General features: G+C 47.8%; 1 protein-coding gene across 3 annotated transcripts in view; it reads right to left on the reverse strand.

The window, feature by feature from the left end:
* The window catches only part of CHKA (choline kinase alpha), a 42,598-nt gene extending 30,815 nt beyond the window's left edge, over positions 1–11,783 (reverse strand). For 2 of the 3 annotated variants that reach the window (XM_036220188.1, XM_016131878.2), the window contains exon 1: positions 11,247–11,783. In XM_036220188.1, coding sequence (XP_036076081.1) covers positions 11,247–11,587 — 341 coding nt within the window. In that variant the 5' untranslated portion in view covers positions 11,588–11,783. The remainder of the gene's footprint in view (positions 1–11,246) is intronic. The other variant, XM_036220189.1, reaches the window with a different exon arrangement.
* Between the last annotated feature and the right edge of the window lie 3,244 nt (positions 11,784–15,027).

Raw genomic sequence — 15,027 nt, forward strand, 5'->3', positions numbered from 1 at the left:
ACTTCTCTACCTAAGCACTACCTACTGCTCAGAGTTCAACCTCCACGAGATGCTTCTGTCGTCTCCCCGACTCTCTTTGAAGGCCAAGGTAGCGTCCCGCTTCAGGTCTCAAGGCCCGGTGGTCCCAGATCCACACTCATGGGTGCTCAATAAAGATTTCCCGAAAATGACAATAACCAGCAGCACTCCTATCACACTGAGTCTCCCTCGTCCAGACTCCCCCCGGAGATGTCCGTATTCTCTAACAGGCCGGGTGGGTTAGTCTTGGCTCCCTAATTGGACTCTAAGCTCCCTGGGGGGCAGTCCCATCTTCCTGGGGAAGGCGTCGCGCTAAGAGAACGGCCACAGGCTTCAGAGCCAGGGAGCCAGGGATTCCAGTCCCAGTCCTGCCACGAAGTGGCTGTGTAATCTTCGGCACATCGCGAAACTTCCCTGACCCTCAAATGCACTCCTCCATCAAGGGCCGGACTTCATCAGTCACTGTCAGTGCTCAGGGCCACGAACCCCCTGTGCTCAGTGTTAGACAAGGACTAACTCCCCCCACCCTCCCACGGACCCACAGGTGGATGCTGGTATTGCCTCCAAACTGAGGCACCTGGCAAGGAGGTGTCCGGGCCAGGACTGACATGCAGGCGTGTGGCTCCACGGTCCTCACTTTTCACTTAGACGCCATGGGATCCAGAGGCCGCAGGAGAGCGTCACGTGCCACGCTCGACACGCAGCAGGTGCTGTGGGCACCGCACATCAGAGCGTGAGAGCCTTATGTCAGGGCTAATACAAACTTGCAAATGACAAACATCTGTTTCCCATGGCTGCTGTAACGTACGACGAACTTATGGCTTAAAACAACACACGTTTGCTGTTTCAGACTTCTGGAGTTCAAATGCCTGAAAACAGGTCTTAAATGGGGCTAAAATCAAGGTGTCGGCAGGCAACACATCGAAGGATATATCACGTTCCAGGAAACACACACAGAAAACTAAAAACAGACCCTGATGGAGCACGTGGATTTCAAAGGGCGGGGGAACGAGTTAGTGTTTAATGGGCACAGAGGCTCAGGCTGGGAAGATGGGAACATTCTTGATGGTGCTGATGGTGGCAAAACGTGAGTAAACTTAATGCCACTGAACTGTACACTTACAAATGGTTAAAATGTAAGTTTTATGCTGTGTATATTTTACCAGAATTAAGAAAAAATTAATGACAAACTGACACATGCCGTCACATGGATGATCCTTAAAAACATTACGCTAAGTGAAAAAAGCCAGTCACAAAAGACCACATATCATACGATTCCATTCACAGGAAATGCCCAGAACAAGGAGTATACAGAGACAGAAATCAGGGCGAGGGCAGGTAGGAGGCTGACGGGCCAGGGTTGCCTTTTGGGATGGTGAAAATGTTCTCAGGCTGACTGAGGCGATGGCTGCGCATCCCTGTGGGTACACTGAAAACCACTGAATGATACGCTGTGAGAGAGTAAACTGTGGTAGGTGAGCTATATCTCAATAAAGCTGTTTAAAAAAAAAAAAAAAAGACTTTTTTCCTATATAAGGATTTTTTCTTAATTAAAAAACCTGAATGTGTTTCCATGGAAATGTTTCCCAAATGTGTGCCAAAGTCATATTTAAGAAGGTTTTCAAAAGCTTAAGCAATCATGACTACGTGGGAACCCCCGCAGCCTAAGGGGCTGTTCTCCCGCCGTCTCCCCAGTTCAGGAAGAGCGGAAAGACACAGAAACCCAAGGTTCCGGTCTTCCCAAAGCGAGCTGCAAAGCAGATGGCAGGTGTGGAGACGGGCATCCAAGGAGCCTTGACATTTCTTCTCGACTAGAGCGCCTGTGTGTTTGCTTATCACAGTCGCCCTGCCATGTCCAGTCACAGCCAACAAGGGCTTCAGGCTCCCAAGCAACAGGACGGGCATTAGTTAAAAAGCCCTAGTTCTCCTTCCTGTCACATACTCTGGAAAGCTCAGTCAACGGGGGAGCAAACAGATGAACCACTGTTCTAAGTTGTGTAACGCCATTCAGGGTACGCCGGTACTCCTAGAGGAGGACGCCACGCTCGGCCAGAAACAGGCCCACGGCCTGCAAATCCTTCATCTCCTGTGTCATCTGTTGCCCAAGAGGTTTTAGCGGGAGGAAGTAAATCATCGATTACTTTTTTAGTGACAATCAAAATAAATGAAGGTCGCCGTCATGGATGACCTAAACTGTGAGAAACCACCTTGGAAAAAAGCCATTTACCAATGAGCCAAACAATACAAACAGGGACAAGAAGCTATGTCGGGAAGCTATGCCACAGAAATGATAGCAAAAATCCAGGAGCCCAATTTACGGTGTAATTTGTAAGGAATATCGCCCCAAGTAAAACCCCAGGAACTGTCAAGGATTTGGAAAAAGTTTGAAACTACAAACTTCATCATCTGGCAGAACAGATATGTAATAAACATGCACGCCATAATTCAGTTTAGGAGGCATGAGATACTCTCATAAGCAAAATACCAAATAAAACGAGAATAACAAGTTCATTGACCTTCGACACAGGGCGGCAGCCCGCGGCAGGGGGGACATGGTGGAGTCCAGCGCGTGCCCCCTGCCCTGGCTGAGCGTGCGTCACTAACCCCAGCTTCTTTCATAGATCGTTGGCCAGCTATGAAAATAGGTTTTTCAATTTCTCGATATACGGCTAATCAAGAATTCACTTACACCTAGGAATAAATGGGGAAAAAAACCACCAACTCACGAAATGATAGCACGCAGACTATCAAGACGATCTGAAAACACATGCGAAATCACAACGAAGAACGAACTTCAGACTGAAGAACCAGACTCTACCTGGCTGACACGCCAAAGACCACGAGCCGCACGGCTGTGCCTGGGTGGCACGGCGCTGCTTTGGCCAGAGCCAGGGTCGACCTACACGCCACACACAACAAGGAACTTAGGTGGCCTGCCTGGGCACGTTTTTAACAACTCAACTAAGTTTTATCAGTTTTACTGAAGCAACTAAACCAGGCTGCTTCTAACACGTATTGATTTGTTTGATTTTCAGATTTTAGAATCCATGTTCCAAAAAATCGTGTAACATGGATCTGAAAGACACTCATAATAGAAAAAATAATTAGTTACCCAAATTCTATCATTCACACCAAACCACCACTTTGAACACTGTGGTATATATCTTTTCCTGTCAGTTTCCTAAGCTCCTTTTTCCTACTTTTTTCCTTTTTATCAAACTGGGATCAAATGAATATGTTGCTCTATAATGTTCCTTTTCCACTTAGAGTATAAGCATTTTCCATCAATTGAACATTAAAAACATGATTTTTAATCACATACAAAATTTCATCTTAAAAACAGAGCATAATTTAATTTAACCAACTGTCTACTGCTGGAGATACTGTTTCTCTACTATTTGTGTACCTGTATGTCAATTTTTACGCACAATCTGATGAGAGCCTTTAAAGTTGAGAATTCTGGGTCAAAGGGCAGGGGAAAGTAGTAAAACACCGTAACCATGACTTCAGGCATTAATTTCCCGACCAAATACTGTCCATACAGCCTACAGAATCCTAAGCATCTTTATTCACAATCCATACATGGTCAAAGGGAAAGACAGCTCTGAAACATGGTCCCTGAAAAGGCCAGAGACACCTGTGGGACCCTTAGCTTTCTTCACGTGACCCTGCTCTCAAGCCATATGAACATCACTCAGCCCTGGGACAGAAAGCATGTTTCTGCATAAGTTTCTAACCCACTGGAGCATCTGACTAGATTGAGGGTAGCTATGTCACCTTTATTACTTACCTAAAGCCCACAGCCACATGGAAATCCTACCAGAAGTCATATTCTTAGGCTGCTTCTGAACATACCTCACAAACAATGGGTCCTGTTATAGAGAGCTGCTTAGCACAAAAATAGAGACAGGTAAATGTAATCTACAGCCAAAACCGAATGCACGTCTGAGTGAATATCTGAAAGAACTATCATACTGTGTTAGAACTGAGTTGGAAGAAGAGACCCTGAGATCAGATGGCAGTTACAACGCAGTCGCACTTTAACTTCCGGTAAGCTACTCGCCCTCTGTGGGCCCCTAGGCTGGCTGTCCCAACTTACTGAGATGAGTGTGATCCATACAGTATCTGGCAACAGCAGGCACTCAGTAGACAGGATCTTTTATTATAATGATTACCTTAAGAAAGCAGAAGTTCTAGTATTTAAACTGTCCTGAAAAGATCAAAATGATATTAAATTAAAACATTGCACTATGAAGCTATTTAAGAGAATAAAGCAGTCAACAAATACCAATAGAAAACAATTACTAAGTTTTATATTGCTTTTAGTGCAAAAAAAGTGGTCTATTTTAAGGATGAGGGAGGGAGGGGAAGCTACCTATCCCTCGGCCCTTGCACAGTGCCTGGCACATAGTGGTACTCAATATTTGTTGCAGGAATGAATATACCCATATATACTAATACATGCATAGCATCTCTCTGGAAAAACATGTAAGAACATAGAAACAGTGCCTGCCTCTAGGAAGGGGTACTGGGTGGTCAGAGGCGGGAGAATGATTTATTTTACAGCACACTCTTTAGTAACGTTTGAATTTTTAAACCAGTTTGCAGATTATCTATTAAGATTTTTTTTTAAACAAAATGGACAAAACTTGCTTCCAAGGCATACCAGGGAATGGTTCTTATTCTTAAATTATTCTTGAAATAATCTTGTTTTTCTTATTTTTACTTTCTCTTAAAAGAATGAAAATTTCGGTAAATTGGCCTCCAGTTAATCAAAATGTCACTGCAAATTTCCTTCCTCTAGTCGTGTAATAGATAATGTTCTGGGTACTTTTCGGGACTTTTATGCCCTGGCTTCCTTCCTCAGACCTGAATTCCCTGATCTAGCCCTTGAAAAAGTCAAAATATTTTTCACTCATACCAGTTTATAATAATAGCAAATTTGCTCCTTGGTGACTTTTCCACCCTTCAACTTCAGAGAAAGTTCCAGATTTAGCCAACTTGATTTTTCCCTCCCCCACCTCCCCACCTGTCTCTCTCCATATGTTAGCCCCATTGTTCCAGGGCCCGCGGCACCATCCTTTCCAACAGAAGTCATCTATCTTAGTAAAGCATCTGGGGGAAATCTCACATTACCTACACCCAGGGCAAACCCACAAAATCCCCGAATTAGGCAAGGTTCAAAATGAATCAAGTTCCTCTTAATTTGCTACTAGGTCACTACCAAACAGGTTACTCTGACATTGAGCATAAAGTACTACTAACTTCCAGACTTAATAGCAGTCTGGAGATTTTTCAAGGAGGGAGAAGGAAAACAGACATTTTCCCACTGTGAGATGAAGAAACACGCTGGACTTCGAAGGCCCATCCACTCGCCAGAGGCACAACTGCACTTCCCCTGGGAGGCCAGAGGTGCCGGTCGCGCTCCCCACTGAAGCAGATAACAAACCCAACCGCTTTGTGAGGCAGCGAGGGGAGGTGACTGCAGCCACAGGGGCTGTGAAAACTAGCCTGCCACCTCCCCACTTTCCAGTCCTTCACGACAGGACACCAAAGCACGGCCCTGAAACTCAGCACTCCCTCCCCAGCCATGATGCCGCTGGGACCAGATGCCATCCCAGTGCCACAGCACACGCAGAGGAAACGAAGTCCACTTCCAAATCCTCCCCTCGACTCTCCCCCCTTAACCACTATACTGATCACCAACATCCGGGTCGACTAGGAAGACTGCAACTGTGGTCGCTCTGAAAAGTTCACACAGATTATAAATATAACCCACGTGCAAAAGGAAGTCAAATCTGAGTCGAAGAGGCCATCAAAACCTTCCCGGCCGCAAGAAAAAGTGGACTAGTCTCGCGGATGTCATTTATGCCAGCTGTATCATGTGATCCACCTTAACGATCAGTATCAGGAAGCTGGCGCACACACACAGGTCCTAGACACCTGTGAATGTCACATCCGAGGCTTCAGGTATGCAGTGATAGAAGTAGTTGGTAATTTTGCTGAAGAACAAATTTGAACTAGAAGTTACAAGACGAATGCATAGGAGAGACCCTCTGAGCTAGTTTACGTGTTTACATCAAAGAGGGCTTTGACGTTTCCAACGATTTACCCCACAGAAAATTTGTAAAGTTTTGGAGTAAAATCGCTTTACTAGGTAGTCGTTTACTGTATAATACAGTTTTAATTTTATCAACATGTATTTAAATAGCTTTCCAAATGGCTGGCACCTTCATTTGTAGACTTAGCAGGTCTTTATTAAAGAGGTTACTTAATTTGTCTTATTCTATAGCATTTTAAGTTAAGAAAAATCCATGCTATAGTGATACAACTTAGGGGAGAGTCCAAGGTCTTGAAATAAGACATTTCTAAAGTCAAACATCTATTTTTTTCCAATTTTCAAATTGTGGTAAAATACACATAACATGCAATTTACCATCGTAACCATTTAAGTGTCTAGCTTGGCAGCATTAACCATATTCACATTGCTGTGGAACTATCACGCCATCCACCTCCGTAACTCTTTTTTTCTTGCAAAACTAAAACTCTGTCCCCATTAAACACTAACTCTCCATCCTCCCCCTCGCCCAGCCCTTGGCAACGACACATCCAAGACACTGCCTGCTCCAGGGAAACCTTTAATACAAAGGTTTTCATCTGCTAAATAAAGATGAGAAGTTACGTGGTCTGCACATAACCAAGCACATTTTGAAAAGCAAAAAAGCCACTGAAAGCTCTAGAAAATGTCCACAATTAAGACGGCATCAAGTCCAGCACACACAGGACTAAGTCTCCCTAAGGCTTAGGGCCTGGACCCAGGAGTTTCGAGAGTATCATATAAAAGTCAAAGCAAAACAAAACGAAACAAAACAAAAACACGTCAAAATGAGTAGAGGGGGTAAAAAAAATTCACAACATAACCAGTCTATCAGCAGAAAAATAATCCTTAAGTCAAAAGGACTTATAGGGTCAAGAGAAGACAGCATAATACCAAAGCAGCTACTGAATTTAGAGCACTTGAAACAATCATAGCTCAGGTGGAAAAAAAAAAACTTCCGTAATACTTTCAATTATGTCGTAATCGGGATAGGCAGGCAGGTGCCTTAACCTCAGGCCTGGAGGCAGAGGTAAAAGAACAGGCCTCTGCCGGCTTCCAGGAAAGCCAGCAGCACGGCCCTGGGCAAGCCAGTGCCTCCAAGCCTGCTTTCTCACCGTGATGGAACACAGCTAGTGGGGGCTGTGTGAAGATTCCGTGAGATGACATCACCTGCTCACCACGAGCAGCAATCACAAAGCAAAGGTCAGTCTTCAGAGCATGCCAGGTACATGGGAGAGCAAAGGTTAGTCTTCAGTCCCCTGCTCCGGGGCCGCTCCGCCTCAGCGCTGTTGACATACAGAGCCTGAGAATGCTTGGGGGAGGAGGAGGGGCTGTCCTGCGCATGAAGGACGCTTAGCAGTATCCCTGCTCTCTACACACTAGACACCGAATAGCGCCATGAAATCGTGACAACCGAAAATGTGTCCAGAATTACCAAACGTCCCTCAGTGTTCCTAAAATACCCACTTTAAGCCACTATCCTGAGCATCCTTGGAACATGCTTCTGCCTACTCTTCCCACGTGAAAGGTCCTTTCACCTATGAGCTCAGGGGTGCTCCCAATTTCTCCACAAAGTGCTCCATCACCCGTCTGGCCCACGCTGACTTCCCAGGACTTACTTTTTTAGCATTTCACCATCAACCCCTGGGCTACTACTATACTCAGCAAGAGGTATACCAGGCACAGGAAGATCTATAAATAGTTAAGAAAGGCACGGTGATTACGATCTCATCGTGGAGGCAAACAGGCTAGTGGAAAGCGAAAGACAAGGGCTACCCGAGGGGTGGCGTACGGTTCCCTGGCAGCCGACAGAGGATGGGGGGCTGTAGAGGAGGCCAGGCTGGCAGCCAGAGCGCCACTGGGTGAGTAGGGACGGGGCAACACCAGGAAGGAGAACACGGGCATCAGTGTCAGAGCGGACAAACCAAGAGACTAGACTGAAAACAAACAACGACAACAAACCTCCTGGAACTAACGAGCAATTATAGCAAGATTAGAGAATACGAGGTTAATGCATAAAAGTTATCGTTTTCCTATATACCAGCAATGGAGTAGAAGTTGAAATAAAAAACACACTACCATTTACATTAGCAACAAAAAAGTAAAATACTTAGGTATAAATCTAATAAAATATGTACAAAAGCTACATGAGGAAAACTATAAAACGAACGAAAGATATCAAGGACCTAAATAAATACAGAGACATTCCATTGTGATGGACAGGAAGACAATACTGTCAAGATGTTGGTTCTTTCCCACTTGATCTATAGAATCGAGGCAGTCCTAATGGAAACCCCAGCCAGTTATCTCCTGCATGGTGACAAACTGATTCTAAAGCTGACACAGAGAGGCAAAAGACCCAGAACAGCCCACTCATATTGAAGGAGAAGAACAAAGGCCGAGACAGGCTCTACCAGACTTCAACACTTGCTATAAAGTTACAGTAATCAGGACAGTGTGGTATTGGCAGAAGAACAAATAGATCAATGGAACAGAATGCAGAGCCCAGAAATAGACCCACGTGAATACAGTCAACTGATCATGACAAAGAGCCAAGGCAAACTGATGGAGAAAGGACAAGCAGTCCTTTCAACAAATGACACTGAATATTCGTGTACACAAAAACTGAAATCTAGACAAAGGCCTTAATACCTTTACAAAGATTAACTCAAAATGGACCAAGATGTAAGTGTAAAATGCAAAACTACTAACACTAGAAGACAACATAGGAAAAAAAGAAGATGATCTTGGGTATGGAGATAACATTTTTAGATAAAACACCAAAGGCACAGTCCATGAAAGAAATAATTGATAAGCTGGATTTCATTACAATTTAAAACTTCTGTTCTGCAAAAGACACTGAAGAGAATAAGACAAGCCACAAACTGTAAGAAAACATTTGCTAAAGGCACATCTAATAAAGGACATTTATCCAAAGTATACAAAGAACTCTTAAAACTTAACAAAAAAATGAACAATCTGATTAAAAAACGGGCAAAAGACCTAAACGCACATCTTACCAAAAAAGATATACAGATGGTAAGTAAGCACATTTACAGATGTTCAGCATCATGTGGGAATTGCAAATTAAAACGAGACACCTCACAGAAAGCCAAAACTCACAACAGTGACGATGGCAAATGTTGGCAAGAATGTGGAGCGACAGGAACTCTCACACTCCAGTGGGAATGCAAAACGGTGCAGCCACATTGGAAGACAGTTTGGCAGTTTCCAACAAAACAAAACAAGCTCTTACCATACAAGTCAGCACTCACATAACTCTTTCATATTCACTCAAAGGAGAAGAAAATTTATGTCCACACAAAAAGCTGCACGTGGATGTTTACAGCGGCTTTATTCATAATCACCAAAACTTGGAAGCAACTAAGTCCTTCAGTAGGTGAATGAAAAAATAAACTGTAGTCCATCCTGATATTGTTCCCATATACCCTATCCACCTGCCCACAACCTCCCTCTAACCAGATGGGTTCATTTGTTACATACCACTGTCACCCAAAGTCCACAGTTTGAGGGTTCACTGTTGGTGTTGTACATCCTATGGGCTTGGATAGATGTATAATGACATATAGCCACCATTGTAGTATCATAAAGAATAACTTCACTGCCCTAACAATTCTGTCCTCTGCCTATTTACCCCGCCCTCCCCTAACCCCCTGATCCTTTCTTTTACTGTCTCCATAGTTTTCCCTTTTCTAGAATGTCATACAGGTTGGAATCATATACATTGGTTTCTTTCACTTAATATGCATTTAAGTTTCCTTCATATCTTTTCGTGGCTTGATGGCATATGTCGTTTAAGTGATGAATAATATTCCAGGCAGAGCACTAGAGCCAGAAGGAAGCAGGTACCAGAGATTTGGAGTTGATGCTCTGACACTGGTACACAGCCTCTGACCTCTGGCAAGTCACTGCCCCTTTAGATTTTTTATTTTACAGACATAACCTAGGATGATCTCTATCACTCCTCTTTCTGAGAATTTTCAGGCCTAACTACATGTGAATTAAAATTTTGAAGAGAGTTTTATTTTTAAAAAAGTTTTATTAGGCAATTCGTGGATTATCTAAACACTTTTGGTTTTCTTTTCTCTGTCTTCCTACCACCTGCCCGCTGACCCTTGCTGCTCACAAGTGTATCTGTAAGAGGGGCCAGAGGCACAAAAAGGAAGTGAAGCTCAATTAATTTTGCTGCATTTGCGGCTCTGGTGAAAGACTGGGCACAGAAAAGGAATCAAATGACTAAAATTGGATTTGGGGATTATCACTGGCAGCCGGCCAGCCTGCCGGCCAGTTTCTAGATACTGTACTCAACCTGGTCAGCCATTTAAAAGAAAATTAGCAGAAAAAGACAACACATTTTTAAAGGTCTAATCAGAAGGACTCATGCTAAATGCTAAGTGGTTATCTCACTAGGACAGAGTGGCAACAAACATCCACATGGTCTTTGTTTTCCAGTTAAGCGTGAATATGTACACACATTTTGTGTGTGTGTGTGACTGAAATCCATGACTAAAATTTAAGCTTAAGGGAAGAAATTTTTCACTTTACTGTTAGTTGTTTCTGGAGCCACACCTAACTCTGGCTGTAACACACCTACCTACATGCCTGAACAGTGTGAGTAGGGAATGAGCAAACGCTACCCCTCCGTCACTAACAAATAACTCGGAGATGAAAAAATCAAATGATGAACTCGAGGAACTGGAAGGAAAAGTTACTAAGTGATTTTTCTTTTTTTAAGCCAGCCATAATGTCCCTCCTTCATTTAAGGCCCTAAACCGCAAAGGGACTTTCTAGATGTATTTTAAGCTTCTGTACAAAATGTACTCTGTGATCCAACGGTATTGTTCTCCTTAGAAGAGACCTGTTTTCCCATAAAACCGAGCGTTTTCCCATAAAACCGAGCGTTCCCCCCGCCCCCCTTCAAAAGCCTGCCTCTTGGAAGGTCTTGGCGGTCACGGGGCCCGTTTCGCGGGATTTGGCTTGGGTGCCACACGAGTTCGGGAAAGGGGGCTCCCGAACGCGGAAGCGCCCCCGCCGGGCCTGCGTCACCTGACTGGCCCGCGGCCGCGCGTCCACCCCGCCCGCCCGCCCGCCCGCGCGCCCCGCCACGGACCTGATGACACTGATATGAAACTGGTCCTCGCGAAGGCCCCGCCAGGCGCCGGGCAGGAACTCCTTGCACCACAGATAGGCCCTGCGCCGCGTCCGGGACTCGGGCTGCTCGTCGGCCGGCGGCGGCGGCGGCGGGGGCAGCGGCAGCGGCGGCGGCGGCGGCGGCGGCGGCAGCGCGAGCGGGGGCTGCCGGCCTCCCAGCTGCTTGGTCTCGAGGTCGCTGGCGGCGTCGCGCTGCTGCCCCACGCCGGGCGCCGGCGTCGCGCTGCTGCTGCCGCAGCTCAGCAGCAGCCCGAGCGGCGAGGGCTCCGTCTCGCCCCCGTTGCAGAACTTGGTCTTCATGCCCGGGCGGGCGGCCGAGGAAGCGCGGGCGGCCGCAGCGCGCGAGAGGGCGAGGCTCAGGGTTCGGCCAGGCGCCCCCTTCACCGAAGCCGGGCGCGGAGGCCGCTCGCTGACTGGCCGGCCGGGAACGGCGGCGGCGGGCGTGGCGGTTGGGGGCGCGCCGATAGGGCACGGGGCGGCGGCGGCGGCGGCGACAGCGGCAGCGGCGCGGAGACAGGCGTGCGGATGGCGACGGCGCTCGGCTGGCCGTGCGCGCCGCGGTGCTCGCTCCTTTACCCCCGCCGCACGAGGAGCACCACCCACGTCACAGCCCGCCCCCTCGCACGCCGCGGATTGGCCACGGCGCGCCGTCTGGGCGCGTCACAACCGCCGCCTCGCCACGCCGCCTCCCCATTGGCTGCGGCGCCGCCCCCTCTGCGGCCTCAGGGGGCGGGGCCCGAGCGGGGGCGGGGCCCGAGCGGGGGCGGGGCGTCGAGCCGGCTCCCGGGGTCGTGAAGTTGGAGGGGAGCGAGCGAGGCTCTGGGGCGACCCGAGATAGGGTTTGGGCGGAGGGGGCGTCGAGGGCGGTCCCTGAGCCTCGGGGGACGGAGGATTTGGCTTTGGGGCCGACACCTTTCTTGGACCCCTTGTTCCCCTACGATGTCAGACGCAAAGGCCTGGCAGGCAGGAAGCCAGTGCCTGGAAGCTGGTTTCTCTTTCCCCGTAATCTTGGGGCGAGGTATCTCCGTCTGCAACGCCGTTGGTGGGTTTTTTTTTAACGTTTCCCAGTACAGGTTCGGCCCCGTGCGAGGCGCGGCCACGCCCCATCCAAGCCGGGGGAATGCCTGCCGGCGCGTCAGAACCCAGGGCGCGAAAGGGAGGAGGGGCCTGGTACCAGGCCGCACACCCGGCCCAGCCCTCTCAGGCCTCCAGCAGCCTCAGTTTCCCTGTCCGTGGTGCTGAGGATTGCGGGGCTTAGATGCTCGCTGCGGGTGGGCAGGCATCCTGCAGCCACCAGGAACACTGGCCAAAGGTGAGTGCCACGGGGCTGCTGGCTTTGTGGACTCCGCCCCGCCCGCCCCCGCACCGGAGACAGCCAGCCGCGTGACTGTGACTAACGCACCTTTGCTTGGGGAGGGGAACGAGGGCCCTTGCTCGCATTTGCCACACACCGCCCCGTATCCCTCACGCCTCTTTGACCCCACCGCTCCAATCCTTTCTGGAAATAAGAGGGGCACAGATAAATATAAAAATTATAGATTCTATTTCAGGGGACATGAGCTGAGAGAGTTCCCTGGCTGCTTAGGAAATTCAGCTCCTGACGCACAGGAAATGACTTCTGTGAGGAAATTTCACAGCCTGCAGGAAGCAAAACTCTCTTTTTAGATAGTGTAGACTTGGCTGACCTTACTCCAAGAAAAATGGCCTCATCAAACCAAAGGATTATAATGAAAAGAGGCTTTTGACATTGCACTGGAGGGAGCTGGGAGCGGCCCAGGCGTTTAGGAGGTTTAGGAGCGAGGTGAGGTGGGAGCCCCACTGGATGTTTGAAAAGCTGAGAAATCAAGGTCTCCAGTCAGGCTATTTAGATAAGGTTGCCAAGGACTTTGTCTAAAAATACCAGCCTGCAGAGAGGTGGGGCCTGTCCACTGCCTGCCCAGATGTCAGGCCCTTTGTCCCGCTGTCTCCTGGCACCAGCCTGGTAATCTCAGGAATGCCGGAAACCTGGCCAGGAGGAAGAGGCACTAGAAGGGTTGGGCCTCTAGCTTGTGAAATAACTTCTTCTGGCCTCTGCTGGTTGGGCTATTAGAGCCCACAGGCGCCTTTATGACTATAGTTCCTTTTGGGATTGAGAGGCTGCCTCGTTAAAGATGCTGCGAAGTTTTATGTTATTGCTTCCTATTGCTTCCACGTGAGACTGAGTACAGCAGAGGCTGAGTGCCTTGGTTGAAGTCCCTTGGCTCAGAGAGGGGCGAGGCAGGTGTCCTGGTTCCATTGTGTGGAGAGCATTGCCAACATGAGTATACAAAACTTCCCTCCCTTACAGGCAAACCGAAGTCTTGACTGTGGCTCTCACTGGCCAACCCATAGAGCAGAGGCAAAGCCATCAGGGCAGAGGCTGGGGCAGCTTGGTATATAGTGATGCTAAAATAATAGTTCTACAAAAAAAAAAAAAAAAAAGACTAATTCTGCCCACAGAAGTGTGGGAGCCTCCCCAGGGGAGTTTGAGCACGGCTTTGAAAGACGGAGAAGGCGCTTACCAGGCTGTCAAGAGCCTCTTGCTGTTTACCTCTGCATGGAGCATAATAGCACCAACTCTCCAGAGTCATCAGTCATGCAGTAGGTGCTCAGGAAAAGTGTCAGACATGTACTAATTCTCCAAAAGGAGACTCCTAGAGGAATGAATATGCGTAGGACCCTTAGGGTAGCAACCCCATTCCCAAGACTGTCTCCCAAGAAAAGTCGTCACTGAACGAAGCAAAAAGCCCCATGCAGAAAACTCCATTCAGCATCATCTCTAATTGTAGAAAGCTGGAAAGAACTTAAATGTTTGTCCAGAGCCTTGACCTTGGTTGTAGAGGATTTTCGGCCCACGTGTTGGTGTATCAGACAGGAGTTAAAGGTGGCTGGATTGAAGTCGGTAGGAAGGATTCATTTTCTACACATTTCTCGAGTACCAGCGATAAGGCCTTGATAGTGTTCTGTCGACGAAAGAACATCCAAACCCATAGAAAACTTTTATAAGAATTTATTTGAACCAAATTTTTGAGGTCATGCCCAGAAGCAAGATCTCAGTAGATTGAGACGATGTTCCAGAAAGACGCAGTTTTGCAGCTCATTTTGTGTATTTAGAATCAAAGCGTTAGGTGGGTTACAGGAAATCCATCGGTGGCAGATTAAGGAGGCTGGAGAAAGCAAAGTCGGGAAATCTCTGGGACTGGGTAAAAAGCAAACAGAGAGACAGACGCTACTTCCACATGGGCAGGTACGGAAAAGTTAACATTTAACTAGCACCGAGGATTTCTGTGGTCTCGCGCTCTGGTGCCAGCAGAGTTGTGCCTTCGAGGGGTCTGAAAAAGAAAATCACTCTGACAGTGCAAAGGCGGGTTATTCTAGATGCTGAGAACAATGGACAGGGCTCACTTGAGGTAGAGACTGACCTTTGCTAAGGAAGCTGTAGGCATGGACGTGCCTGCCAGGTTAGGAATTTGTGATCGGACCATCGATGTGTTTACTTTTGGTCCTTGAACTCGCCAGACTGAGCTTGTCGGGGCTATTCTGTGGTTTTCCCCGCCCTTTTCATTCATAACTGGAGAGTGAGGAAAACAGCCCTGCCTGGCTCCCGCCGCAATCTAGAATAGCAATACTGCCCCCCCCCCCCCGCCTTCTCCTTCTCCCCTCACCCTGTTGGTCTCCCCGCCAGACTGGAGCCCCTAGGGGAGTGGGGACCTTGAACATCC

This window comes from Rousettus aegyptiacus, unplaced genomic scaffold (assembly GCF_014176215.1).
Source record: "Rousettus aegyptiacus isolate mRouAeg1 unplaced genomic scaffold, mRouAeg1.p scaffold_m13_p_5, whole genome shotgun sequence".
NCBI classification, from domain to species: domain Eukaryota; kingdom Metazoa; phylum Chordata; class Mammalia; order Chiroptera; family Pteropodidae; genus Rousettus; species Rousettus aegyptiacus.